At 48.8% G+C, this 27105-nt stretch overlaps 1 protein-coding gene and 2 long non-coding RNA genes across 9 annotated transcripts in view; 1 reads left to right on the top strand and 2 right to left on the bottom strand.

Annotated features, from left to right (window-relative positions):
- RAD51B (RAD51 paralog B) overlaps nt 1-24354 on the top strand; it is a 723675-nt gene extending 699321 nt beyond the window's left edge. The window contains exons 11-12 of one of the 3 annotated variants that reach the window (XM_032482240.1): nt 8145-8289; nt 23017-24354. In XM_032482240.1, coding sequence (XP_032338131.1) covers nt 8145-8272 — 128 coding nt within the window. In that variant the 3' untranslated portion in view covers nt 8273-8289; nt 23017-24354. Of the gene's footprint in view, nt 1-8144; nt 8406-8511; nt 8599-23016 lie in introns of those variants that run through there. The other 2 variants (XM_032482241.1, XM_032482239.1) reach the window with 2 other exon arrangements.
- Nucleotides 691-27105, bottom strand: part of LOC116664319 — a 72159-nt gene continuing 45744 nt past the window's right edge. For 4 of the 5 annotated variants that reach the window (XR_004320794.1, XR_004320795.1, XR_004320792.1 and 1 more), the window contains 2 exons: nt 7471-7594; nt 691-1102 (listed from right to left, as the gene is read on the bottom strand). This is a non-coding gene — a long non-coding RNA (uncharacterized LOC116664319). Of the gene's footprint in view, nt 6901-7470; nt 7595-27105 lie in introns of all 5 variants that reach the window. The other variant, XR_004320793.1, reaches the window with a different exon arrangement.
- LOC116664320 lies at nt 10477-26772 on the bottom strand. Its single transcript, XR_004320796.1, has 5 exons — nt 26761-26772; nt 26017-26020; nt 16171-16175; nt 12478-13014; nt 10477-12367 (listed from the first exon to the last, which is right to left on the bottom strand). It is a non-coding gene; the product is annotated as an uncharacterized LOC116664320 (long non-coding RNA).

The following is a 27105-nucleotide window of genomic DNA, read 5'->3' on the forward strand; positions in this document are numbered from 1 at the left end:
CTCTGATGCTGGGGATAACGTAACAAGAATCTTCGCGTGTGTGAAGAGTCGGTGCCTGACAAAGCACTTACTGACCAAAGGAAAATTAACTTCAGGTGCAGCAGGAAAGGTCTGGTACCAAGAATGTCTGGGGTTTTGAGACACTGGAAAAGATTACCTAATACTGTCATGGGCTCCCTTCCCTGGAAATATCTGAAAATAGGATAAGTGCTCTCCAATTTTGGATGGGCCAGCATTGCCTTGAGGTAAGGGGATGGTTACATCGACCCATAGAGAGAGTTTGCCAGGAACTCTGAGTCTTTGAGATGGTACATTTTCATACCAAAAAAAAAGTCTTTGTTGTGGTAAAGTATACATAACATTAAATTTACCATTTTAAACGTTTAAAAATATACAGTTCAGTGGCATCGAGCACATTCACATCATCATGCAACAGTCACCACCAGCCACCTACGGAACTATTTCATCTTCCCAAACGGAAGCTCTATACCTATTAAATACTAACCCCTCATTCCTCTCGCCCCAGCCCCTGGCAGCCACCACTCTACTTTCTGCCTCTATGAATTTGACTATTCCAGGTACCTCATATTGGTAGAATCATACAATATTTGTCCTTTTTGTTTATTTCACTAGGCATAATATCTTCAAGGTACATCCATGTCACGGCATTTGTGAGAATTACATTCCCTTTGGAGGATGAATAATATTCCATGGCATGCATATACCGCCTTTTGTCTATTCCCCTGTGATGGATATTTGGGTTGTTCTCACCTTTTGACTATTGCAAATAAGGCTACTATGAACCTGGGTGTACAAATATCTGTTCACTTTCCCTGCTTTCAGTTCTTTGAGGTACATACCTAGAAGTGGAATTGCATAAAGAAAAAATCTTAAAAGATGAAGGAGAGAAGATGTCAATATGCTCATATCATAATCCTGCATGGAGAACAGACACTGTAAAAAATGGAGCTACAATCAGGCTTGGGTAAGAGGGCTAAGCAAGCATTGAGGAGAGAGCCAGTGTATTCCTGGATCAATCAGGGAGGGCTTCATGGAGGAGATGAAATTTGAGCTGGATTCTGACAGATGACTAACAGTTTGCCTGGAAGAAAAAATGAAGAAGGGCAGAATAAACAACCTTTTTTAAAAAAGAGTAGACAAAATGCTACAAGAACACATGTTAAATGAACAAGTCCTTTGGCTCTGCCATGTAATGGTAAGAATTTCCCTGAAGATATACTCACACACATACACCCAAGGCATGTGTCCAAAGATCCTCACGGCAGCAATGTTTGTAAGACTATAAACTGGAAGCAGCCTCCAAGCCCATCACTAGGACACTGCTTAAATAAACTATGGTCCAGCCATCTCACCAATTAATATGCAACCATCACAAAGAACAAAGGAGGTCTCCACATGCTGATATGGCAGGAATTCCAGATTTATTTTTAATTAAAAAAAGAAGATGTCAGTATACATCCAAATTCTTTCCCGGAAGGATACATAAGAAACTGTTAGCAATCATTACCTTTGGGAGAAGCAACTGTGGTTTAAAGCGAGAGAAACTGAAGTTTCATGATATACCTTCCTAGGCTTTTTTTTAAAAGCCGTGTTCATGTCCTGCATTAAAAGAAATGTTAACAGGACTCCCAGGTGATAGGATTATGGGCACTTTTATATCCTGTATGTTTTCTTTATTTAAAATATTTAAAGAGGAAGCAGCTATTTTTCTGGAATGGTTTAGTCCCACTGGCTCCTAATACAAAAGGATGGAACAGATGCTTAGAGGGCTCGCCTTCTGAGGAGTTTCTCTTAGAACTTTGCAAGGATTCCTTTCAAGACAGAATGATGTCCTTGTATTCTGGAGAGAAGAACTGAGGGGCAATGATAAGAGGAACAGGCCAAAACTCTAGGGCAAGGGAAGTGCAGAGTCAGGGGAGCTCCCAGAACATCTGTTCGTCCATCTAGGGAGCCTAGGGGACTCCACCTCTTCTGGACATTCTGCATCCCTCATGGGTACCCACGTCTCCAGGATGGAGACCTAGCCACACAGGGTTAACCTGCATGCTTTGCTTCACTGAACTGGTGGGAGGAGGAGTGCTGGGGGATGAGCAGAGGGGCCCAGCCCATCCCGCTCCAGGCAGCATTAATAAAATGCAGGTGTTTTTACAGTTGCATCACAGAGCAGGGAAGAAAGAGTCTCAACTGCAGTAAGCATATAGAAGTAGAGAAACAAGAGCGAGTGTGGTAGGGGGAAGTGTGCCTGCAAATAATGAGAGAGCATTTTGGAAAGAGGGCTGGCGTTGGGGTTAAGAGGAATGCAGCAGTTTCTGGCCTAGGCCTACCCTATAGCTGTGTGTGTGTGTGTGTGTGTGTGTGTGTGTACAGGCTCCTGTTCTACTGCACATGCAAAGGCACACACACCCCTCCGCCACCACCATCACAGATCCTTTCCCAGCAACACTCCAGACACTGCGAGTTTGGCCTTCACTCACTTTGCTCCAGGATTGGTTCTGGCACTCCTGGACCAATGCAGCTGCCTTTACTCTGCTGCCTCCCTCTCTCTGCACGCTGCATCCAAGCCCCTCCACCTTTTCCCACCATCATCTTTTTTTCTGGGGCCTTTGGTGGACTGTGTCTCATTTGTCCTGCCCCCATTTTTTCACCCCCTCCTCTCTGCATCCGAGCAGGCATTTTATGAGCCTGACTCCACACCCCCTTTCCCAAGACCCACCTTCTCTGAAATGGGGGAGAAAGGGACAAAGAACAAAATGGAGCATCTGCCCTGGGCTTCTAGAAGTCCAGGGAGCTGGGTTGGTGTTGAAACCCAGCCCTGATGAAATGCCCCTCGTTTAATTTAATGAATGCAGAACCTAAAGTTGCGAGAGGTGGGATGGAGCAGGCACAGGGCAGCCTCCCTCCTCCTGACCACCCTGAGGACAGATAGGGACTAGAGGTGGCAGCTGCTCTATGGGGAGCTGGGCCCCTGAGGCCCTCTGCCCCTCCTCTCTCACCCACCCCCAGTGGGTGGGGGGTGGCAGACCAGAAGTCACTGACTTGCCCGTGCCTTCCGGGGGCCCTCAGCTTGCCCTGAGTTAAAAGAGCTTGAAGGGAGGTAGTTTTGTCATTTGTTTCGTTGACCCCTTGTCTGAGATTCCCGAGGCGTACAGTCATAAGCATATTGTCCTGACACAGGAAGAGGCTTCGGGAGGTCCAGGCAGGTCCCTGAGGCCCTGCTTGGCCCAAGGTGGGCTGGCATCTGAGCAGGAGGCACGGGTTGGGTGAGGCTCCCCTAGATGGACATGGGTCCAGATTCTCAATGGCAGGGAGGGGTGAGGGAGATGTGTAAGGGGCCCAGGAAAGGCCCCTGTCACTGTCGGCTAAGCTTACCCGAGTTTCTGTGGATGTGACCCCTGACCCACTGAGCCAGGACCTGTGCAGGGCAGAAAGCCAGACCAGCTGCACGTAAATGCGTTCCCTAGAATTCAACACCCTGAGCAAGGTCAGAGCAGAGCCAGGGCGTGGCAAGAGCTTGTCAGCTGTCCTCTGCCCTGGCCTGTCTCAAACAGAGCACCCAGCTCTAGAGGGTCAAGTTCCCAGCTCCCATCCTCCACCCCCACCTACCTCCCCATCAAAAAGAAAGCAAAACAAAAACCAGATCCTGCCAAGCAGGGTGGACAGGCAGCAACCAAATCGTCACCCAGCTCACCTCTACCCAGAGCCCACCAGCAAGCCGCGCGGCTATTTGGAGAAGGTAGGACCAGCTGTCAGCTGTGGGGGCCACATTCAGGTGCTCTAGGGAATCCTATAACAGAGGACAGGGGCTGCTTGTCCCAGGCCTCAAAATGAAACATTCTTCCTGACAAGACCTGGACTTGTCGCTTGCAGGGGTAACAGTGGGAACTATCCTGAAATCCAGGTTACAGCGTTACCCCACCAGCACCAAGTGGCCTTGGGGCCTCTTGTGTCTCCACATGCAGCCTTGCCCTCCTAGAAATGGGATAGGGGAATCCCAGTTTCCCATCTGAAAATCGCCCTTAAGCATTATTCCTCCGCCATCCCATGCCCCGTATAGAGGAGTTCCGGGAGGAGCAGATGTTTCCGATGAAGGATCCAGACTAGGGCCCCGCAGGGGAACAGGCAAGCCGTGCTGCCCCCGGGGGCCCCTGAAAGCAGGAGCTGCCCAGTGAATGGGACACACACTCACTTGAATTCTCAGCTCCTTTCAGGAAATTGCCAAGTTGGCCCTTGGCTTTCTCCTTCCCAGAGCCCCAGCTCTGTTTCCATAGCAACCGCCTCCCCATCCTTGGGAGCCTCTCTTGGGTCCTGCCCGCCCCTCCTCCCCACCACCCTCTGCATCTCATCTGTCTGGGTGGGAACCGGAATTAGGGTTGTCAGGGCCCAACATGCTTTTCCCAGGGCCGCTGTGCCTTCGTGATCCTTTTGCGCTGCCCGGCCCCTGCCCCAGGCTTTTCAAGTGCCCAGACTTAATGACTGGCCCTAGGTTTCCTCCTCTTCCCTTTCTCTGCCTCCAATAAAACTGGAGAATTAACCTAGGTTTTAAGTGCCCCGTTTCCAAGCTGCATATCAAAGGGGGCTTCCCCAAGCTGCTTCTGCATTTCAAAGGGGCTGATTTATCGCTTTCACTTAAACCAGCACATTTTGGGGGAAGAGTTTTACCCAGAGGTCAAACCCTGGAAAAACAAATGGATCCCTGTTCACCCCCTCCTGGGGTGCTGTGGGCTATTAGTATATAAACTGCTGGGGAGACAGAGACAGGCGGGGAGACGGTGTTGGCAGCTTGGGGCCCGGATCCTGCAGGGGACTAGCCTGAGCCCCAAATCCCTCGGATCTCCCAGGGCTGTGATGTAAGGAACGGGGAATGCACAGAACCATTCCTGGCACCAGCCAGTCCTAATGTCAGTTTCCTGCATCCTCAGCCTTTTCTGGGGGCCCTAACCTGGGTCCTGAGCTGCCCTTGGGCCTGAGTTAGAGATTCCAAGCAGAGGGTGCTCACTGCCTCACTGACTCTGCCTCTCCTATTATGAGCCTGGCCCCTGTGCTCCCCTGATTCATTTCCTTTCTCCAGCTCTCACTGCAAACTTTTGCAGGCACTTACTGTCCAGTGGCTGTCACCCGCACTCCCGCCCCCTCCTACCCTCACAGTTGCACCTTGCTCACACCCTTCCTTCCCACATCTGCCCACACACACATTCACTCACTCTCTCCCCCAGCCCTGCCACTTTCCCTGGGCCCCCTCCCACCCAATCTCAACTCCGTAAATTGTCCTTATTATTTCCAAAGCTGGAACCTTTCTTTCCTGTCTATTCACACTGCCCTCTGAGCAGACTCTCTCTAGTCTCGCTGGAGAGTGTGAGGTCCTTCCTCAGACTGAGTCCAGACCTGATTCCTAGGTTTCTCAGGTTCTAAGTCTCCACCAAATGTGCAAGTCCTTCACTGGACTGACCAGAAAAGCCACAGGTGAACAGCAGTGTGGAGATCCTTGGAGGAGGCTGGGCAGGTGGCGCTGCATCTTGAAGGACGTCTTAGCACTGAGGACAGGAGAAGGAGGAGCAGCGCCCAAAAGTGACCTCTGGAGAGCACATCCTGAATCAGGTTCCCAGAGGGAGCTTTCCCCTTAGTCTACATCACTGTTTCCTTTTCTCATTCGTGTATTCATTCACTCACATGGTCTTTATGGAGTGCCTGCTATGTGCCAGATGCAGCGGGTGCTCCTGAGGGGGTGACTCAGGAGCAGGGGAACCAGACAGTAGGGCCAACAATTAACTACAGTTCGATTAGATTAACCCTCTCTTTCATAAAGAGGCTGGCAACTCGCACTGAGGTCGCCTAACTCTCTCTGGTGGTCCAGGGAAGACTCCGGATGGGGGGCTCTGGTTTGAGTCTGATAGCTGAATGGGAGCTTATCAGAGAAACAAGGATATTCCAGGCAGAGGGAACAGAGACTGCAAAGGCATGGAGGCAGCCCAGCCCACTACAGGTGCTGGCATTAGGCAGATCAGTGTAGCCGAGACAGAGAATGTGGAGGGCAGTGTGGGGAGGTGAGCCTGGGAGGCAGGTGCGAGGTTGGGATCGACATCCCAAGCCATTTGGCAGTTGTGGCCGAGCTTCAGAGCACATAAAACCCGAAGGGAAGACTGAAGAAGACAGGGATGCTGTATCTAGCCCATCAACCCCCACCCCACCACACCCTCCCCATAACCCTCACCGCTAGCTGCTTTGTATGGCAGCACGGGCTCAGGTCCTGCCTTTGTTTACCCCACCTGACCCGAGCAGGGAGATGGGCTCTTCTCCTGGAGGCCTTGAGGCAGAAAGCACTCATCATTCCATTCTGAGCTGGGGAGCATCAGCAGAACATGTGGGTGGAAACTTCTCTCTCCCTGGAAAGAAGCTAGGGAGACTGGGAATGTTCGGAGCGAACTACACAGGGCCTGGCAGAGTGTGCAAACAAGGTGGGGAGGGGGTGGGGGCAGCGAGAGTGAAAACACTGCCAATTCCCCAGGCCCCCACAGAGTAGTCTTTGGAATTTTATAGAAGGAATTCCTGGGAGGGGGTTGGACTAAGGTCTCTAAGCCCCTTCCAGGGCCATGTTTTGTGATACCAGGGCTGGTGCCACAGAGCAGGGAAGCCCACCCAGTCATCATTTTCACTTCCTGTTGCAAATGCAGCAAACTGCCAGCCCAAGCCATATGCAAGCCACGCGCAGCAGGACTCCGATTTCTGCAGCCCGAGGCATCTAGAAGTCCAGGCTGTGCAGCGCGCATCGTCCTGGGCATGGGACTGCTGAAGTCACCAGAGATGGGGAACAAAGTGAAAAGCAGGGCAGGGTCCTGAACCCTCATCTTTGTGATCTTCCTCAAGACCCAGGAGTTGAATAACCTGCCATTCATACAATTTCACATGAAAACCATAGACTTCATGCAATAGATAGATTCCCCCAAAGCTGTTAAAATGATGCAATTTAAGCAATAATTTTAGGTGTCTCAGGAGGAGTCAATCTTTGTACAGTGTGTTCACACAATGTGGGTAACTTGGATAACTGTCATGTTTAAGGGGTTTGCTTAAAGCCAGGCGCCATCCTAAACCATAACCTGAGCACTGACTGTGTGGCCTGGTGCCTCCCACTTGGACCCTCACAGTTTGTCAAAAGTCCCTCTTAGTCCTGGCCTCCCCACGGGCATCTCCCACCCTTGGTGACTGCCCTGGAATCACCCTCCCAGAATCTTCCCCCAGAACCTCTTTTGGGCTTTTTCTCCCAGATGAGCATCTGCTTACTCTGCCCAAAGCTCAGGATGTGCTGAGGGTGTAAGGAATGAAGGAAGGAAGGGAGGGCAGGCAGGAGGGAGGAGTCCACCCTGGCCTCAGGGAGATTCCCCTGGAGGCGGGACTCCCTGGTCTGCTCTGGGCGGGGATGGGGGTGTTCAGCATGCCCTTGGGCCCCGGCCCCACCTGGTCAGATCTCGCTCAGGGGCATTTATGAGGCAGCTGCAAAGCAAGCAGCAAGCACAGGCCTTTCCAAAGGCTGCCTTGATCCTGAGGCTCTTCCCGGTTTTGCTCTTCCTCCATCCAGCTCCTGAGGAAGGGCAGAGAGGGAGAGAAAAGAGAAATTCAATCTTGCTCAAGAATTGTATTTTCTGCCGTACAGCAAAGGGAACGACATTCAATATCTTGTAATAACCTATAATGAGAAAGAACATGAAAAACAACATGTATGTATAACTGAATCACTATGCTGTACACCAGAAATTAACACAACATTGTAAACCGACTATATTTCAATTTAAAAAAAAAAAATCTGGCTTTGAAAGTGAAGAGAGGGACCCACAAGCCAAGGACTGTGACAGCTTCCAGAAGCTGGGAATGGCCCTCAGCTGACAGTAAGAAATGGAAGCTTTATTCCCACAACCATAATGAAGTCAATTCTGCCAAGAAACTGAATGGGATTGTCCCCTACAGCTTCCAGAAGGGAACAGAGCTTGGGGACATTTTAATTTCAGTTTGGTGAGACCTATACCAGACTGTTCATCTACAGAATTGTATGATAATAAATTTGTGTTATTAAAAAAAAAAAAAAAGAATCACGTTTTCTATCTTTCCCTCTGAACTTTCTTGGCTTCAACCAGAACACCCTTATCTCTCCGTGGGTTCAGTATCTACACCTGTCACCTGGACCAGCCCTCCTCCTCCCGCTTTGACCCGCCAGCCCTTGCCTACAGTAACAGCATCTCCTCAACACCTCCTCTTTCTGTAACTGACCTCGGGCCCATGGTAAGTTCACAGCTCTACAGTGCCAACCAGAGCCCACATCCCTGATTCAGCGACTGAGGCAGGTGTTTAGAGGAGTCTGGGTGAGGTCCAATGGAAGCCAGAGGAAATAACATTGGTCTGATTCGAGGCCTTCAGGAGTGAGTCACCCCCTAGCCCAACAACCATTACGTTACACAATATTGCACCCACATTATTCATGAGTGATCATCTTCGGTTTACTAGACAGCAGAGCCCAACCAGGACTTTGGGAGCCTGAGCCTGACTTATCTGTCTGCTGTGAACTCAACATCAAGTACACGCCTTACCTCCATCCAAAAAATGGAGTGCGGGAGCCCCGAGTCAAGGAGGCTCATCCTTGGAGTAGCTTCCTTAGGACTCAAGTTCCAGCTCTGCCAGGTACCAGCTCAGCAAATGACATCACCTCTCTGAGCCTGGGTTTCCTCACTTACAAAATGGGAGGAATAATAATGACAACCTTGCAGAACTGTTGTTCTACCGAGTTTTGAATGACATTGTGTTCATAACTGCCCAGCACATAGTAACTGCTCCCTGAAAGGTCCTGCCATCGTGCTGTATCATTATCGCTGTTACATTACCACGAGCACCACCATTCTCCCTAGGCCAAAGTCTTCTATCACACAAGGAGTCTTGTCTTATTTATTTTTGCATCCTCAGCCCCAGGCACACAGTAAGACACAGTAAATGGTGGTTAAATTAAACTTCAGAAGGTGAGGAGCCTCCAAGAGAAGGTTTAGCATGTGCAAAGACCCGGTGTTGGGAAGGTATATGGCACATTTGAAGAAAATGTTGTAGTAAAGAATACATAGGGGCTAAACAGACAACCCAACCAACCCTCCCACCCTGTAACTTGCAACACAATATCACTGAAGCCTGGGGCCTTGATGCCTGTTTAGGGCCTTCTGCTCTTCTCCCTGAATAGGAAACTTCCAATGACAGAAATGCCTAAAGTGATCTGAACCCCGAAGGACCCAGGGGAATGGAAATATACCGGGAAAGGATGCTGACGCCTTTTGTGTTTAGTTGCCATAAAGAAATAATACCCCAAACCTGTCTGGGCAATTTGTACTTGGAATTGGATAATTAGGAGACAGAGGAGGAAAGGGGAGGCAGAGGAAGCCGAGGAGGCAGGGGCTGTGGTTGCCAGGTGGGGAGGGAGGACTTTGTATACAAAGCCAAAGGCAGTGACTGGGGGAGGCAGGGGGAACTTCTTTCCTTGTAGCCCCCAGCGTACCAATAATTCAAGGGTACAGCCCAGTGTTACCAGCCACACTGAAGGCTATCCTCCACCCCCACCCTTCCTCCCTCCCACCCCTCTCACCCCCCTGCAATCTGCAGGAGCCTCCCTCAACTTAACCTATTCACTCTCCCAGGGGTAATTGCGTTTAATAAAAAGAAGGGTCTCAATATGCCAAAGGAAGGGCTGATTAACAGTTCCCTTTCTGGCCTTCAAAACATGAGGAGCAAGATTTCTGTCAGAGCTTCCTGGGGCTCTCAGGGACGGGATGGGTTCTGAGGAGGCAGAAAGGCAAACAGGAACCAGGCCCAAGGTAAGCCTCCCCAACTCTCAATCCTAGAACCTCGTCGCACTATGCCCTTTTAAACTCAGGTTTATTACAGTATAATTTACATACAGTAAAACCTATCCATTTTAAGATACAGTTCTATGAGTTTTGATAAATGTATGCCATCATGTAACCAACAGCACAGCTAAGATACAGGACAATTCCATCACCCCTCATAATTCTCCAGTACTCTTTGTAGTCAACCTCTGCCCAGCCCCAGCGCCTGAAAACCACCGTCTGTTTTTCCCCGTAGTTTTGTCTTTTCTAAAATGGAATCCTACAGTACGGAACCCCCAAGGTCTGGCTTCTTTCCCTTGGCCCAGGGCACCTGCGATATGTCCGTGCTATTTCACGCACCAACAGTTCATTTCCATTGCTCAGAAACAAGCGTCCTCTATGTGAGGCGTGACAGTGTGTCTAGCCGTTCAGCAATCCGAGGATATTTGGGTTGTTTCCAGTTTTGAGTCGTTATGAATAATGTTACTATAAACATTTGCATACAGGTTTTTGTGTGGACTTAAGTTTTCATTTCTCAAGTAGGATTCCTTGGTATTTACCAAGAATAGGATTGCTGGGTCATGAGTAGATGGTTAAACCACCAAATGTCTTCCAGTGTGGCTGGACCATTTTGCACCCCAGCCGGTAATGAATGAGTTCCAGTTGTTCCACATCTTCCCCAGTACTTGGTATTGTCAGTTTCTTGTTTTAATGTTTTTTTTTTTTTATTGTAGCCCTTCTAAAAGGTGTGTAGTGGTTTCTCATTATGATTTTAATTTAGTGATTAATGATGCTAAACATCTTTTCATGTGTTTATTTGCCATTTATATTTCTTCTGTGGTGAAGTGTATGTTCAAATACTTGCCCATTTAAAAGATTGAATTGTTTTCTTATTATTGAGTTTCAAGAGTTTTTTTTAATATATTCTAGATTCAAGCCCTCTGTCAGATATAGGTTTGAAAAACATTTTCTCCCAGTCTGGGGCTTGTCTTTTCATTTTCTCAACAGTGCCTTTGGGGAAAAAAAAAAAAAAAAAAAAAGAAAGAAAAAGTTTTTAATCTTGAGAAGTTCAATTTGTCAACTTTTTCTTTTATGGGTTGTGTTTTGTGCCATATCTAAGAAATCCTATCCTAACCCAAGTCACAAAGATTCTCTCCTTTATTTTCTTCTTTTATACTAATAGCTTTTTTTTCTTTTATACTTTTGCTCATGTTTCTGTCTTTTTTATATTTTAATGTTTTACATTTAGGTCTATGATTCATGTTGAGTTATAGGCCACGTTTTATTTTCTTTTTGCATATGGATGTCCAAATTTTCCATCACCATTTTTTTAAGGCTGTCCTTTCTCCACTGAATTCCCTTTGCACTGACCACATGTGTGGATACACTTCTGCATTTCTGCACTCTCTGTTGTGTTCCATTGTTATAAATGTCCATCCTTTCATCAGTTCTACTGTCTTGATGACTCTAGCCTGATGGTGATTCTTAAAATCAGGGAGTGTGAGTCCCACCCAGTTGCACTGTTCTCCAAGGCCCTCCTCTTTCCTGTGGTCCAGGAGGCAGAAGCTGGACAAAGGGCTGAGGTCCTAATGTGGCCTTGCAGGCCCTTGTGATGCAAACCCCACTGGCTCCTCTGCTATCACGCTGCCTGTCGGAATGCTGACGTGCTTCTGTTCTCTGCTTTTACCCTGCAACGACAGCCCTTCCAGCCTCTGCCTACTCTTCCTGGAAGGCCATGCCTCCGCCCCGCCCCTCCATTTCTTCTCCTGGTTAACTTGGATCCTCTTTCAAGGCTCAGCTAAGGCATACACACCTTCAGGACACCTTCCCTGACTTCCCAGGCTGGCCGAGTGCCCGGCTCCCTGCTTCCCTGCTTCCGCCCCCTCTATCTCAGCATCTGCCACATTCAGTCAGTAGACACAGACGTGGCTGTCTCTTCCTCTACCGCCAGCACCCCGGGGCACATAACGTGTCTACTTTAGCAGGTAGCGGGCCCCTCCCCGGGCCCAGCCCAGAGCCTGGCACAACGCTGGTGCCAACACGTAGCTCTTGAATGAAGAGAATCGACGGCACTTTCCTCAGGGCCCACGTCAGCGGCAGTGGGAAGACGCCATGCTCACAGCCCAGTCTGGAGAGGTGATCAAATTTCCACCACTTTCTCCTCCTCTCTCCTGGTGCTCTTGTCAGGAGCCTCTGGAGCCTCAGCTGGTAGGGAAGGATGTTCCGGAAGTTCTGGCTCCTGAGGGAAAAGGAACTTCTCCTAAAGAATAGGGCTGTCCTCAGGAGCACCCAGGGCAACCAGGATGGCCTCCTCCACAGGCTCCCACGGAAGCAGCTCGGCACAGTGGCCGGAGTGTGGGCTGGAGCCAGCTGCCCAAGCCTGAATCCAGAGGACTCGAACCCACTGCTGCCTTACTACTGGGGCACGTTCCTCTTCTTCTCTGTGCCTCAGTTTCCTCATCTGTAAAATGGGAACAAAGTGCTGCTTCTTTGGGTTACTGTAGGGATAAAATGAGTCAATATATGCATAAATAAATATATGTACATACTTAAATACATGCTTACTATAAATATGTAGAACAAATACCCAATAAAGTTGAGTTGTTACCATTATTTGGGGACTGAGACACCCTTGATGTCCACTGCTGTCGAGGAAACACGTGAGCCCAGCTTTGTCCTCCCCAGGTCACCCCCGACGGGGGCAGGGGTCAAGGCAATCAGCTTCTCAGGGCAGCACTGCTGCTCCCAGGATCCATGTGCTGGGGAACAAGCCATAGCAGCCCTGGGAACAGACCACCCCTGCCTCAGTATCCCTGTGTGCCACTCCAGAGCCCGACACTGTGGGAATCTGTGCCCAGTGGGGCCTGGGTGAGGGTTCAGACCTGGATGCCCTGGAGTTCTCAGACAGCAATGTGTCAGCTTCAAGGCCAGTACAATGGGACCTCTGCTAGACAGGGCAGGGGGAGCTCATTTGCAAGGGGACCCCGGGAAGCAGAGCCCTGTTTGCCCAGGAGGTTAGGTTTCCCTAAAGGAGGGGATCAAAAGAGCACCACTGACTATTCCAGGACAGAGCACAGAAGACAATCTAAAGGTGAGAGACACTGAGGTCTAGAGGAAGGGCAGGGGGAGTTCATGGAGGCCCCAGCTCCCTTTTCCTTTGTGAGTTATTTAACCTCCCTGAACCTCAGGCTCCTTAGAGGGTAATGGCACCTGCCCCTGCGACAGGGTGCCCATGCTGTAAGGAGCAAATGAGAGAGCAGGAGAGAACCCTGGTGTGTCCAGCCTTCCCCCGCAGATCTCAGGCTGCACACCTGGCTGTGTGTTCTACCCAGGGTGGGACAGAACATTCCTGGGAAACTCAGTCAGTGCAAAGGGGCCCAGAAGAAGAAAACAGCCCCTCGTTCTTGGAGTGCCTGCCCGCCTCCCGCAGCCCCTCACACCTGGGCCGCTGGTCGTGGGCCTGATTGGTAGCCCCACGAGGGAAGGGACAACCTCTTTCTTGCCCCATCGGTCCTGGCTGGACTTCTTGGTTCCTCGGGCCCCTCTCCTCCCAGCACCTCTCCCAGCCCCGGGCTGCTGAGGAGGGCAGCACGGATCAGGCTGCTGCCAGGCGGGGGAACCTCGCAGGGAGGAGTGGGTGGACAGCGCCTTTGCCAGAGCTTCGGGGAGGAGGGCAGGGCATTCTTTCGAGTCCATTCAGCCGCTCAGCTATTTCCTGTCCTGCTCCAGCACCCGGCATGCTCCACCTGCTCTTACTTAACCATTTCCTGTTTACCGCCTGCCTCCTGCAGCCTCCAAGTTCCACAGCAGCAGCCAGCAGCCCAGCCAGAGCCCCCCGGATAGACGGGTGGACGCCTGGACAGACGAGGCCAGATGGCTACTCTCTGGGTTGGCGGGGGGTGAGGGGCACCCTGGTCCTTCCTTTCAGGCAGTGCAATCAACCGCAGGGCTGGAAAGCACAGCTCGGCTTCCCCAGGGTTAGGACATTGGTCCGAGAGGAAAAAGAGGACACTTCCCGGGCCCCGGCTGACTCATGGCAGTGTTAGTCACCCCTCACAAGAATCAGCCATGTCCTCTAGTAGCCTCCTCTTTCCTAGGGGCCCCCTTCCCCGTGGCTGCCTGCCTGAAGCTTGTCTCCCAGCCTCCCCCACCCACAGCCGCACAGTTCAGACAGACATGAGAGCCCCCATGGGCCTTTCCACCTACAAGGTTCCTCTGTGACACCGACTTCCTGCAGGAGAAATCTTCGGGAGTGCTTAATTACAGATTTGGGGGCAAAGACTTGGTACCAATCTCAATATCACCCCTTTCTCTCTCTCTAGCTTGGGCAAATTAAGTACCCATTTGGACCCCAGCTGGGTTTTTTTTTTTTCCCCCAGGGAGTAATACTATTACCTATCTCTTAGGACTATTGTGACAATGCTGTCATATCATGTATGTGAAAGTTTCTGGGACTCATGGTATTGACTACTATGATTATAAAGAGATAAAAGAAAAAAAATTTCTTTATATATAGCATTTTTTGAAAAACGGTGAGAAATCCTTTGCTTCCTTGCCCCTAAGGGCTGACATGGAACAAAATAAAAGAAAGTGAGAGGTCTTCTCATCATACAGTATCCACTGGCTGTAGAAATTGTCCCCCAGCCCCAAATATGGAGGTATGGATGGGGTGGACAGGGAAGAGCAGGACCACTGCAGCAAGAACCGTGGCTCCATGTGAGGACGTGAAAAGGCTAGAAAGCTGCAGTTATACCCTGAGAACGCATCATCCCTGGACACATGGAAGCCCACTTGAGGCCACCTCTCAAACACAGATCCCCACACCCCCACTGGCCCCAGCCTCTTCTCTCTTCTTTTTCTCAACTCTGGCACTGTTGACACTTCAGCCAGGATAATCTCTTGATATGGGGCCATTCTGTGCATTGGAAGATGTTTAGCAGCATCTCCAAGTGAGACACGCTAAATGCCAGTAACATTCCCCTCCCCCTGCCAGTTATGACAACCAAAAATTACTCCAGATATTGCCAAATGCCCCAGGTTGGGGAAAGGGACAGGACTCACCTCCCTGCCTCCAGGGAGAACGCTGCTCTAAAGAAAGGCTATGGGCAGTAGAGAGGAGCCCCTTGGTCCTCCACAGGGCCATCCTCCATCTCCCTGAATGCTCCTGGGCCTTCCTCCCCACCTCCCCACCACCCCAGGCCTGACTGGGGATGTCCCCCTCAACATTCATTGGAAGAATCAATGCCAGTTCCCCGGCAAATGACCACTCGAAGTCAGCCTCCAAGTGCAGGCAGCCCGCTGCATCTCGGGAAGGCAGCCTGGCCCAGCTGGTGGCAATTAGCGGATGGGCTGACTCAGTAAGAAAGACCAGTGCTGGGCCAGGGAGTGATCAGTGGAGGAGTCTGGGGGCTGAAAGAGGAAGCCAGTGCCTCAGAGATGAGCCAGGGATGGCGGGCGCAAGGCAGAGGCAAGGCCACAGGTGGTGTGCGTGGGCACTGACCTGGGCACTTTCTGCTTGGTCAGCAGCCCACCCCTGGGAGGCCATCAAGAGCTGAAAGGGAGCTCAGAGCCCCAGCTGTTAGATACTGACTCCCAAGGACTCTGAAAGTCCAGCCTGGCCAGACACCCAACATCCAGTGGACCCAGGCTGGTCACCTTTGGAGCCTCACACAGGGCTGGGGGCTGGGGGCATGAAGCTTCCAGTGCAACGGGTTCTATAAGTTCCAGCAAAGGGATGGAGGAGAGCCCTAAGAAGAAGGTGTGGAGGGGGAATAGGCAGGCTTCACAAAGGAGGTGTCTTTGGAGCCAGTTTTGTCAGATGAGGAGTTCTCCAGGCAAACCAAAGGAGGAAGGGCCTTCAGGGAAAGGGTGTACAGTCCATGCACAGGCTAGGACTGCCCAAAGAACAGGGAAGGCCGTAGCTCCACGGGGCTGGTGTCAGGCCCCTGGTGGGCGTCACGGTCTAGACCTTTAGCCATGGGAAGGGGTGGGATGAGTCTGTGAGTTTCTCCTGTAGGAGAGTGGCTGATGACCATGCAGAGAATGGGCAGTTTGACTTTGCCTCCCTCCTCGCCTACCTCACCACTGAAGTTCACATCACCTTGATGCCTAAGTCAAGCTATCCTGGTGTGAACAAGCTGGCCATGTTCCAGCAAGAAATGAACCCAAGTATACCTTGGCCCTGGCCAGTTCCTTGGGATAGACACTGAGGCGCCCCCTTGCCCTGCCCAGCAAGAGGATGAGGTAGCAGTCACCTGGCCAAGACCTGAGGCAGGAGATGGGAAATAAGAGTGTTTGAGACAGGGGCTGAACACCTTACTTTCACTGAGTACTGATCACTCCTCGTGATTGGTGATGGGGGTTAATCTTCTCCATCCTCACTTATGCACTGGCCCCCTGGGGCCAAACCTCTCCTCCAGCCGTTCGGGAAAGTCACCAGCCCTCAATCACCCCAGGTCAGGGAGAAGATCAGAGAAAGCCAGGGTACCCAGGGCCCAGCCCCTGCCGGAGGAGCCTCCTCCCTCCTGCCCTACCCCCATGGGTCTGTCCTGTACCACCCAGTCCCAGGAAAGGGCTGGAACAGTTTCCATTTCCAGCATGTCTGGGCCTCTCCTTTCTTGCCCAGGTAGGACTTCTGGGAAAACCTAGAACAGCTGGGCGGGCTTTTCGGGACTAGCAATCTCATGCACGGCTGAGGTACTTTTCTTCAGAGGACCGCAAAGCCTTTTTACAAGAAATAGGGGTTGTGCCAGCTGCGCAAGGACCCAAAGAAGAAGGGTCACATACCAAGGTGGTGGCAGCTTTGTTAGTGGAATAGATATTTCCCTCCAAGGGAAGCAAAACAACAGAATCCAAAAGCTGAAATTGCATCCCTAATAAAAATTATTTGAGGTTAAAACAGGAGTTACCTTTCTATGGAAATCTATACAAACCTAGTAAGTACACAGTAAGAGGGGTGTGTGTGTGTGTGTGTGTGTGTGTGTGTGTGTGTGTGTGTGTGTGTGTTGCAGAGAGCGGGTGGAATAGAACAAGATGCGACACTCACTGTCCCTCCATCTGTTTTCTACGGTGACAGACTGCTGACAGTGCCTCCAACATGAAAATCTTCCCCCTAAGACTCTGCACCTTCTCCTCCTCTGTGCTCAGCAAGACCCAGATCCCCCACTTGATAGGAAACAGCCACTTTATGCCACCTATCCTCTTGATGGATACCTATCCTTTTGATAGACACCTTTATATCTTATCTAAAAGACGAGGTTGGGGGAGGGGGAGGGTATAGCTCAGTGGTAGAGTGCATGCTTAGCATGCACAAAGTCCTAGGTTCAGTCCCCAGTACCTCCATTAAATAAATAAATAGGTAAACCTAATAAGTAACTCCCTCCTCCAAAATAAAAAAAAAATTGGGATGTCCTTCTGGTCACCCTTCCTTTCCCACAGACCCTTACCACCTCAATGCTTTGCTCCCTTTCCCACTGACTATTCCCACCCATATTACATGCCATCATCATCACCAGATTAACCTTCCTAAAATACTGCTTCAATTGTTCACCCATCCTTGTCCAAAGCACATTGTCCAAAACCCCTACCAAAGCACTCAGGACCCTCCACAAACTGATCTTCCACCTCTGGTCCTTCCCAGCATGAAACCTCCTCTAGAAATTTCACTGTCTGCTCCTCATTGCCTTGTGTGCCTCGAGCCTTCCTCCCTCTCTACACTTCCAGATCCTTCCCCTCTATCCTTAGGAACCAGCTCTGCCAGGAAGCCTTCCCATCATCAGCCCCCGTGCAGTGAGTCTGTTACCTAGGAGATCATGTTACCTCCTTGAGTTTAAATCCAGAACTCTCCCTTCTCCAAAGGCCTCATTATCTGTACTTCTCATTCTCACTCTGTCCTTATTCACACATTGCCTGGGCTGTGAGCTGTCTCCCCAAAGAAATTGGGTTGCCAGATTTAGCAAATAAAAATACAGGATTCCCATTTAAATTTGAATTTTAAATAAGCAGTAACAAAAAAGTTTTAGTTTAAGTGTATCCCATGTAATATTAGAACATACTTACACTAAACATGTACTTGCTATTTATCTGAAATTCATATTTAACTGGGCATCCTGTGTTTTCTCTGGCAACTCAACAAAGAAAGCATAAGCCCTTGTTTGGTGCTTTCCCTTGGGGTCTGACACTCAGAGGCATTCTTCAGGACCTGTGTTGTTGATTGATTCCTTTTATATTCAGTAGCAAATCACCAGATTTGATCTACTGTGGGCCCCAAGACCCAGAGTCCATTTAAATACCTTTGGTCCAGTCTGAACATCTGTAATAAGCACAAAGCAGGCCACCTGTGAGAATGCCTCTTCCTCTACTTCCTCGTTTTCCCTTTAAACGTTTGTCCTCAAAACTGCACTGGCAGCAGATGGGTTTTAGATAATAAAACTGAGTGTTTCTTGCTAACCAATGGACGCAGAAGCCCTGGAGCCAACCTGCCTGATTTCCAAGCTAAATCAACTGCATCGTGGCTGGGAGACCTCGAGCAATGATTTAGCATTTCCAGGCTTCAATTTCCCCATCTGTAAATTGGGGATAATCATGTTGTCTACCTTAGAGGGTTACAGTGGGAATTAAATGAGATAGTGCACAGAAATTGGTGAACACACCAACTCTTACATAGAAGGCACTCAGTAAGCGTGTGCAGACATTGTAATGATTATCTAAGTCTGTGTGTGGCTGTTGGCATCAGCACCATCTCCTCTGGGGGCTCTTTCTGTAGCTGCTAAGCTATCAAGGTGAAGCCCACAATGGTGGCCAGTATGTGAATGTGCAGAAGCCACAGAGCTGTGGTCATCACAGAGGAGGGTCATCCAGGGGAGAAAAGAGGTTTTTGCTGGGGATGTCCTATCTTACGTTGGGGGGTGGGGATTACAGTGGCTTCCTTCCACTAAAAGTGCAGGCTGGCCCCACTTCTTCAATTACATTGCAAACCATTACTGTCCTTTTTGAGGCTTCCTAAAGAATGGGTCTCACATCTTTAAAAGAATGGTAAGAGCTTCTATCTTCTGTAAGAAAAAGGTTGCCAGGCTCAAGACACCACCGGATGTGGACAGAGGAAGAGCTACCACTGCTTAGGATTCCAAGGGGAAACTCAGGGTTTCCGAGGAGACACCTCCCACACCCAGATCTTTCCACAGCCTGTGACCCAGCCTCCTAGACCTCCAGCTCTCCTGAACCGCAGCATGGCTGGGGTACCATGGGCCTTTTGAAGGGACTCTAGGTCAACTCGACAGAAGTCGAACCCCTAAAGGATCAATTTGTTGAGTGCTAACTCTTTGAATTCACTAAATTCACTAATTTCACCAAAACTTCTTGAATACTTGAGTATATGTTGAATATATTTTTCTAAACAGCAATTTAAGAAATATTCAATTTGTCAAGAGCTCAGAGACCTGAAATGATTTAGTGTTTTTATAAATATGTTCATGAATATATTTATAAGAAATACATTTGTAAAGAATGTATCAAATTGAATAGAATATATTCTTAATGCAGTTACTAACACATTCAGGCAGAGCACAAGCAGGTGTTCATGAAGAACATATTCACTGAGTATATTTCAGAAAATTATTGTTTTAAACAATTTTGGTAAATTGACAAATTTGGTAAATTCAAAGAACGGGTGAACTAATTCCTGAGGACCTTGGCTTTCAGAGAACCAGCCTGCTTTTCATGAGAGATAATCACCTTCTCCCTTCTTGTCATTTATTTACAATTTGATTCTGAAGACTTTTAAAACAGTGGTTCTCAAACATGAATGTGCATTAGAATCACTTTACAGCTTGGCTGGACTGCTGATTCTTGGATTACTGTCCCGGGAATTCTGATTCTAGGTGGGATGGGACCCAGGAATCAGACGGTCCCAAGGTCACTCAGATGCCAGTGGACCCTATACCTCACTTTGAGAATCAGTTTTAGGGTGTTGGGGAAATGGCTGATCATGAAGAGTTACTGTGATATTCTTAGGATTTTGTTTCTTTTTTTAGAGTGCTTTACAATTACACCTAACATTAACAGTAAATTTGTAAAATAATAAAATCAGTTGTATCCCACCATTCTAACACAATTATCTTTTTTCAAACAGCCTTCAGTATGAATGTATACTTTACAGATTGCCAGAATATATATACTTATTTATATTCTACATTCCCCATTTACTACCAGGGAAGAAACATTTCCCACCATTCTGCCGAGGCATTATCACCGTCATTTCTAATGGATGTCTCATATACCACGTACAGATTTGCTATCATTTGCTCAGCCAGTCCTCTAATCTTTTACATCTCCTATGTGCTAAGTTGTTTCCAATTTTTAGCAGCAGCGAACATCTTCAAACATACCGGGTTTTGTTTCTGTCAAATAATCTCCTTAGAATTCATGTCCAGGACTGGTGTTAGTGGTGTGGTGGGAATCTATAGTCATTCCCTGCAGTGAGAACAGAATAGAAATAAGGTCCAAAGGCCATTCCTAGGATGGTACAAAAAGTGAATATTGTCATCCTCCATCAAGTCGTTCGTGTAGATTCCTAGGAATTAAGCATTACAGTTAGTTTTACAGATCAATTTAAGGTCAGGTCATTGAAGAAGTTGGACAGGTAAGGGTTCTTAGCTTCTTCGAGCATTATGGTCTCAGTGCAGCACGTACTGGGAAGTCCTGAGACACCACAGGTACTTAATGAGCCCCAGTATTCGATGCATAGTAAAGATACAGCACTTAGCTCATTAGCAGCCTGGCATAATTGAATTGCATCATTAACACTCCTTGCCACACCACCCAAAGCGTCTAGGTAATATCCAGAGAAATCCCACTGAGTTCCAAAACATTGGGAATGGTGGAGCCAACTCCCCCAGCCCTCATTCTGCCCTGTCCCCAGCTATTCCGCCAGCAGAAGATGAAAGTGGAGGTCAGGGTGTGACGGAGACCATTAGCCAAGTCTCACTTCCTATTTAGAGCTGCTTTTGTAACTGTGTGCTGAGAACAGGGGAAACCGGGAGGAACAATCTGGTTGACCTCCAGATGTGCAACATAAAGTGGTTATTCTGATTTCGCTTCCATGAACACAGGATCTTTGTCTGCCACAAATAGTTGTCTATTGAGTAAATGAATAGATGGCCTTTGCCTAGCCTCATAGACCCCTCAGGCTCCCTGTCTCCCAGGCTGTCTCTCCCTGATGTGCTCTGTAGGGGGCACTCTCACTATGGCCTTTGCTGCACCCAACCCCTGGGATATGGGCACTGCTGACCTTGGATTTATTTATCTCCTTGATCTGACCCCTTGTAAGCTGTCAATAGGGCTCACTCTCCGCATGTTTTGGGGGCCTGACAAAAGGCAGGTAGATGAGTGCATCAAGCACAAACTGTGCAGTCTGTTTAGCTGGTTGCCCACTATAGCAGCTCTGGAGTCTCCTTTTGTGAAGCATCATGGGAGCATCTTCTGCCTGGAAACTGGAGCCCAGGTTCTTCTTCCCCGGCTTTCTCCATCTCCCTCTAGCCTACTTGAGTTTTTCCTCCCTGACTGCCCAAGCAGCATCTCTCTGCAGGTCTCCTCTTCTGTGATCTGGCTACCCCAGCTAGGAAGTCAGCTTGTAAACTCAAAACCAAGGGCATGCTTCCTTTCCCTGTCCTCTGCCTCCTCCCAGGCCTAGGATCTCTATGAGCCTTACGTGGGACACCTAAAGCCCCCAATCAGGAATCTGTTCAACAGATGTTAAAGGCGGAGCCCTGGTCCCACCAACCGCAGACCATTCATTCAAGTGGGGAACACGGCTGGCTGGGAGGCCACCTGCATTCCACCCTGCACCTCCCCTTCCTGGAATTCTGAATCTCAGGTAAAAAGTAGAGAGGAGTGCTTCCTGTCCCAGCCCAGCTGTCAAGAGATGAGCTGGAGAAGGCTGCCTGGATCCAGTCGGCCCAGCTGGAGGCCCAGACACTCAGACACCTCCTAGTTCCCACGCTCAGGCAGCAAGCCTAAAGCAGAACTGGTTTCATAATCTCACCTCTGCCAGTGCTTTTTGCATAATGATCTGCTACTTGGTTCCCACATCACAATCATAGTATTTATCTATGCAAAACAGCACCTTGTTAAAAAAAAAAAGAAAGAAAGAAAGAAAGAAAGAAGAAAACACACCACCGTCGGCCCAACCCTTCATTAGAGTATAATGCACCAGCCCGGGGCACACCCAGGGTGGAACCAGTGCCCAGGCTGGTCGGGTGTTAGGCTTCTGGCCTCCCTGGTGCTCGTCACACTAGCTCTGTCCCCACGCCCCCTGAGTGAGCTGTGCTGCTCCCCCAGTCTGTGCAGTGGGAGATGACAGAGGAGCCCTTTGGGACCAAGAGGTGGGTCCATGGCGGCGGAGTGGGGGGGGGGTCCCTACCTCCAAGAGACCTTCTCCCAGCGCAATATTATCTCTAAACCCCTTCCTATTGTTTTCAGCCTAATCTGTATAGTGCTTGCTGACTACTGACCTATTTTTACTTTTGTTTCTCATTATAGTCAAATCTCCAGGAGAGAAAGAACCATGTTACTTCTTTTTTTTTTTTTTCTTTTTTTTTTTAGGATTTAAACCAGTGCTTGACACACAGTAGGCCCTCACTGATTTGGCCCTCATTTATTTCCGGAATGCCTGATTTCATTTTTTACTTCATAATAGTAAATTCCATGCTTGTTTTTCTGCCAGACTATTCCCGCACACCACCCCCTTTTGTTTCCTTAAACAATCCTTTCAATCCCTAATCCCCCAGGTCTTAGAAATCATAGTTAAAATGCCTTCATTTTGAACAATAATGTAATTGTTTTTGTATTGTTGAAATGATCTCAATTTAGTGTGTACTATTTAAGATATACAGAAAGGAAATAAAGAAAAACACAACAGTCCTGTCCTCACCAATCAACCCCTCCTCAAAGTATCACTTTTACAGTTGAAGCCCCCAGGCTATCCTGACACCATTGGCCGCTCCTCCCTCCTCCTCTTCAGAGGACCCTACATCCCAAATTTAGCAACAATCTGAAATTTTTACAGTCTGTATATTAGGTTTGCCATCGGATAAAGGTTAACATTATTTTCCTTCTGAAGCTATTTTTTTTTCTTGCTGTTTGAGTTTAGGGGACAACGTGTACAGAACAGGACACAGGACACCCTGCAAGCCGAGGTCAGACCTTTGTTCTCAGCCTCAGCTCCACCCATGCGCCACACCAGCTCTGTGCCCCAGTTTCTGTACGTGTAAAATGGCACTAATAATATCTGTCTCTTCCCCACTCCTCAGAGTGTGCAGATGAGTGAGATAAATGTAAAGTGCTCAGAGCATCAATCAAGGAAGAGAGGCAAATGATGGGAGGCAGGATAGTCAGAGGTCAGAGGCCATACACTGAGGTTTGCCCAAGATACCCACACTTGACTGACCAGTGGAGGCCTCCCAGGTCAGGTGATGGTGTGGTGGAAGACAGTGGCAGCCAGGTAGATAAAAGAATTTACTAACACAGATGTTATCTGTGATGCAGAAGATGTCACTGTCATCGGAAAATATTCCCACATGTGCTAAGTGCTTTCAGCACTCAAGCGAGACAGGTGATTCAGCAGACTGATGATGCCGACAAGAGCAGCTTATGGGAGCAGATGTGGCTCCCATCCTGGAACCTCTGGGATTCACTGCAAATTCCAGACACCCATCCTGTGGCTAGTATTATTCCAGACAGTAGCCCTAGAGAAATCCCCAAGAGGTGGGCTGAAGGGAGAACTGGAGGCTTGGAATTCCAACATGGGGTGCCACAATTTGCTGGGGCTAGAACTGGAAAACAAGGCCATTACTGGGGACTTTCCTGGGGGAGAAGAAGGAATCCCTGGCTCACAAAGGCTGAGAGGGCTGAGTTCTAGACTGAGCTCAGTCTCTTACTATCCATGTGACTTTGACTGAGCCATTTCATCTCTCAGGGCCTCAGTTTCCTCATTTGTAACACAAGGAGTTGGGTTGAATTACCTCTAAGATCCCATCACATTTACATCCTGAAGACAGTATCAGAGGTCAGGGAAGAGACCAACATCGGAATATTCTTAAATGTAATGCTCAAAGCCACCTGAACACAATAGAGTGTGGATGAGAACTTGTGTTGGGGAACTATCAGAACAAGCTGTCCAGCCCTGCTTCCCATAGCCGCACACAGCATCCTGACCTCAACGCCCTGACGGTCAGAGTATGAGCCAGTGAAGTCCAAGTTGGGCAACTCGATTCTTGGTCTAGTGCTTCTGCTGGCTGTAACTTCAGGCAAGGCAGTTATCTTTTTGCCTTGCCTGTGTCCTCATCGCTAATCATCTTTGCCTCCTCCTTGCCCCACGAGGAAGCTGTGAGAATTCACTGAGTAATGTGCATAAAGCACTTAGCTTGCAAGGAGTGAAGAGTCCCACATAAACAGAAGATGATGATGCTTGTTGTGACAGCTGTTTGATTCCCTTTGCTCTTCCCCAGCCCTTCATTTGCTGCTGCCGGAAACCAACCTGTCGTGAGTCACCACTGTCTTGTTCTCAAGGTCGGTTCAGAGAATTCCCCTTGAGCATCGAGTTCATGTCTAGCCTCATGGCCAGATGGCAAGACATCAGAGAACAAGGCTGAGAAAACATGATGCCAAACTTCCCTAACACCTGATTTCATTTTGCTTTTTACCCACTAGACTGTGGGTTTCATAAAGGCAGGGGCATCTGGACTACCATGCTGCCCAAGCTGAGGGGGCACCATTGGCCAGCATTCAGTTGGCACTCAGTAAACATTGGTTGAATAATGAATGAAGGAAAGGCACAAACTGCCCAGATGAGAGTTGGGTGAAAGGAAGGAAACTAATATTTTTTTAATGTGCACCCTGTGCCAAGAGTGTTTTATATTTTTATTTCATTTGTTCCTCTCCGCAGCCTGTGGAATCAAAATTATTCTCCCACTTTATGGTTGGGCAAACTGAGGCTCAAACATGAAGTAGTTCACCAAGGTCTCACGCTATGTCTGTAGTAGATGTTGCATTTGAACCTCCAGGACTGTTTGGCCAAATTCCAGCCACAGTGCCTTGAATGGGTGTGGGATGCAGGCAACCCCTTGCACCAAGATAAGCTGAGACACTTTCTTCAACAGGTGTTTGATCTGGACCAGCCAAGCAAACAAGTACAAATGGCCCAGACGGGCCCAGATGGCCCTGGTTCCTATAGGACTTGGCTTGGCTTGTCACGGACCAGCAGGGTAGCAGCGTGGGAAGGGTGCTGCCTGTGAGCAAGAGGAAGGCCTTATCAAAGCAGCCTCTTGGGCAGCACATGCTGGCTGAGAAAGAACTCATGTTTCAGGAGGTTCTCAAACCTCTCGGGGGAGCCAGTGGAGCCTGGGCTGTCCTTTCTCCCTTCCTTTTTGCCTATTTTTACTCCCTACACTCCCATCACATACGAACACCCCAAACCCCTGATACAAGGTTTCCCTGGCAAATACACAGACACACAGTGTATTTCTCCTTTACCAGTGAAACTCCTTGCTACTAACAAGCAAGAACACGGGCAATACGAATGACTGAAGAACACTGGGCCTTCACTCACCACTCCCTGCTGGGGCATTTTCCTGGCGTGTGCAGCCCTGGCCTGGCTGCCCAGCCCTGCAGACTGACCAGGCTCAGCCCGTCCGTTTCTCAGCTTTGTTGACTTTCATTAGTCCCTTGATACAGGAGCAATAATCTCTGGTCTGATATCAGAAGGGACTTGTGCTTTTAAACACCTGCAAGGGGCCTGTTTGAGTGCGTGGTCCTTAGAAAAGCCCGTGAGGAGAAGTGCGTATTTTCTCAGGCTGACAGCACTTGTAAAGGAATTACTGGTGGTTGAGAGACACTTCCAGCTGCATGTCTCTCCCAAGGTATGATGACTCCCCTCACTGGGGCCCCATAACTGCCAGGTGCCCTGTCAATTGGCTAACTGCTCAAGGCTTCCCTAACCGCTGCTCAGAATAGGGTGATGGGGCTGGGTGAGCGCACAGAACCCTCTTGCTCTCTCCAGAGACCCACCTTAGTCAGCCCTTCTGACCCCTAAGAGACGGTGTCTTGATTAGAATTCGCCCGGAGCTTTGCTCACTAAGACCTCCAGAATAACTTCACTAATCAGGGAGCCCAGGACCCAGACTTGTTCTTAAATGTGTGCGGCCGCATCCCAGCTCTGCCAGCTCCGACCGTATCCATGAGCTAGGGCTGCCCTAACAAAATCCCACAGAATTGAACATATTTACATATTTATACAGGCCTGTGGACCTTGCAAAGGAATTATTGACTGGTAGCAATAATCTGGGTGGCTTAAACAGCAGAAATGTATTTCCTCACAGCCTGGAAGCTGGAAGTCCAAGATCAAGGTGTCAGCAAGTTTCTTCTGAGGCCTCTCTCCTGGGCTTGAAGATGCTTGACTTCTTGCTGTGGCTTTTTCTCCATGTCCCCACCATCCCAGATCTTTCTGTATGTCCAAATTTCCTTTTCCTATAAAGACACCAGTGAGTTTGGATTACAGCCCACCCTAATGGCCTCATTTTAACTAAATTACCTCTTTAAAGGCCCTGTCTCCAAATACAGTTGCATTCTGAGGTATTGGGGGGGGGTAGTTAGGACCTCAACACACAAATTTTGGACACACTTCAGCCCATAATACTTGCCGTGGCCAAATCATGTTCCCATTCTGGACCTTTATTTTCCTCACTTTGAACCCATTTCCAGGCCAGTAGGCTTTCTGAGGAAGACAGGACAGTTGTATGCCTTAAGGAGGAACTGCGTAATGAATGTCAAGGACGGAGTGGGAAGCAGTAAAGAGCTCGCCGTGTCCTTGAGGAGCCAGCTGCACCTGCAGAAGAACAGACCCAGCTCCAGACCGTCCTCTCTGGAATTCTCTCTCCTTACTTCCAAAGGCATTGTTTGTAGGTTTTGATTTAAACAGTTCCAAATGAACTCAGGCCTCTGTCAGTTAAAAATAAAAAGACAAATTTCTGTCTCTTTAAAATATCTGATACTTCTATTATTTTATTATTAATTTTTTTCAAGGCCTCAGGGGTAAAGACTTGAGTTAATCACACTATTCTTTTCATGGTGTCACCATGCTCCCTGCTTCCTCCCCCTACTCCAATAGCTACTACACTAATGTGTTTCTAGACAGACTTTGATGTTTACATCCTTATAAAATACATGATATATCTTGTGGGGA

The sequence above is a fragment of the Camelus ferus genome, chromosome 6 (genome assembly GCF_009834535.1).
Source record: "Camelus ferus isolate YT-003-E chromosome 6, BCGSAC_Cfer_1.0, whole genome shotgun sequence".
Lineage (NCBI taxonomy): Eukaryota > Metazoa > Chordata > Mammalia > Artiodactyla > Camelidae > Camelus > Camelus ferus.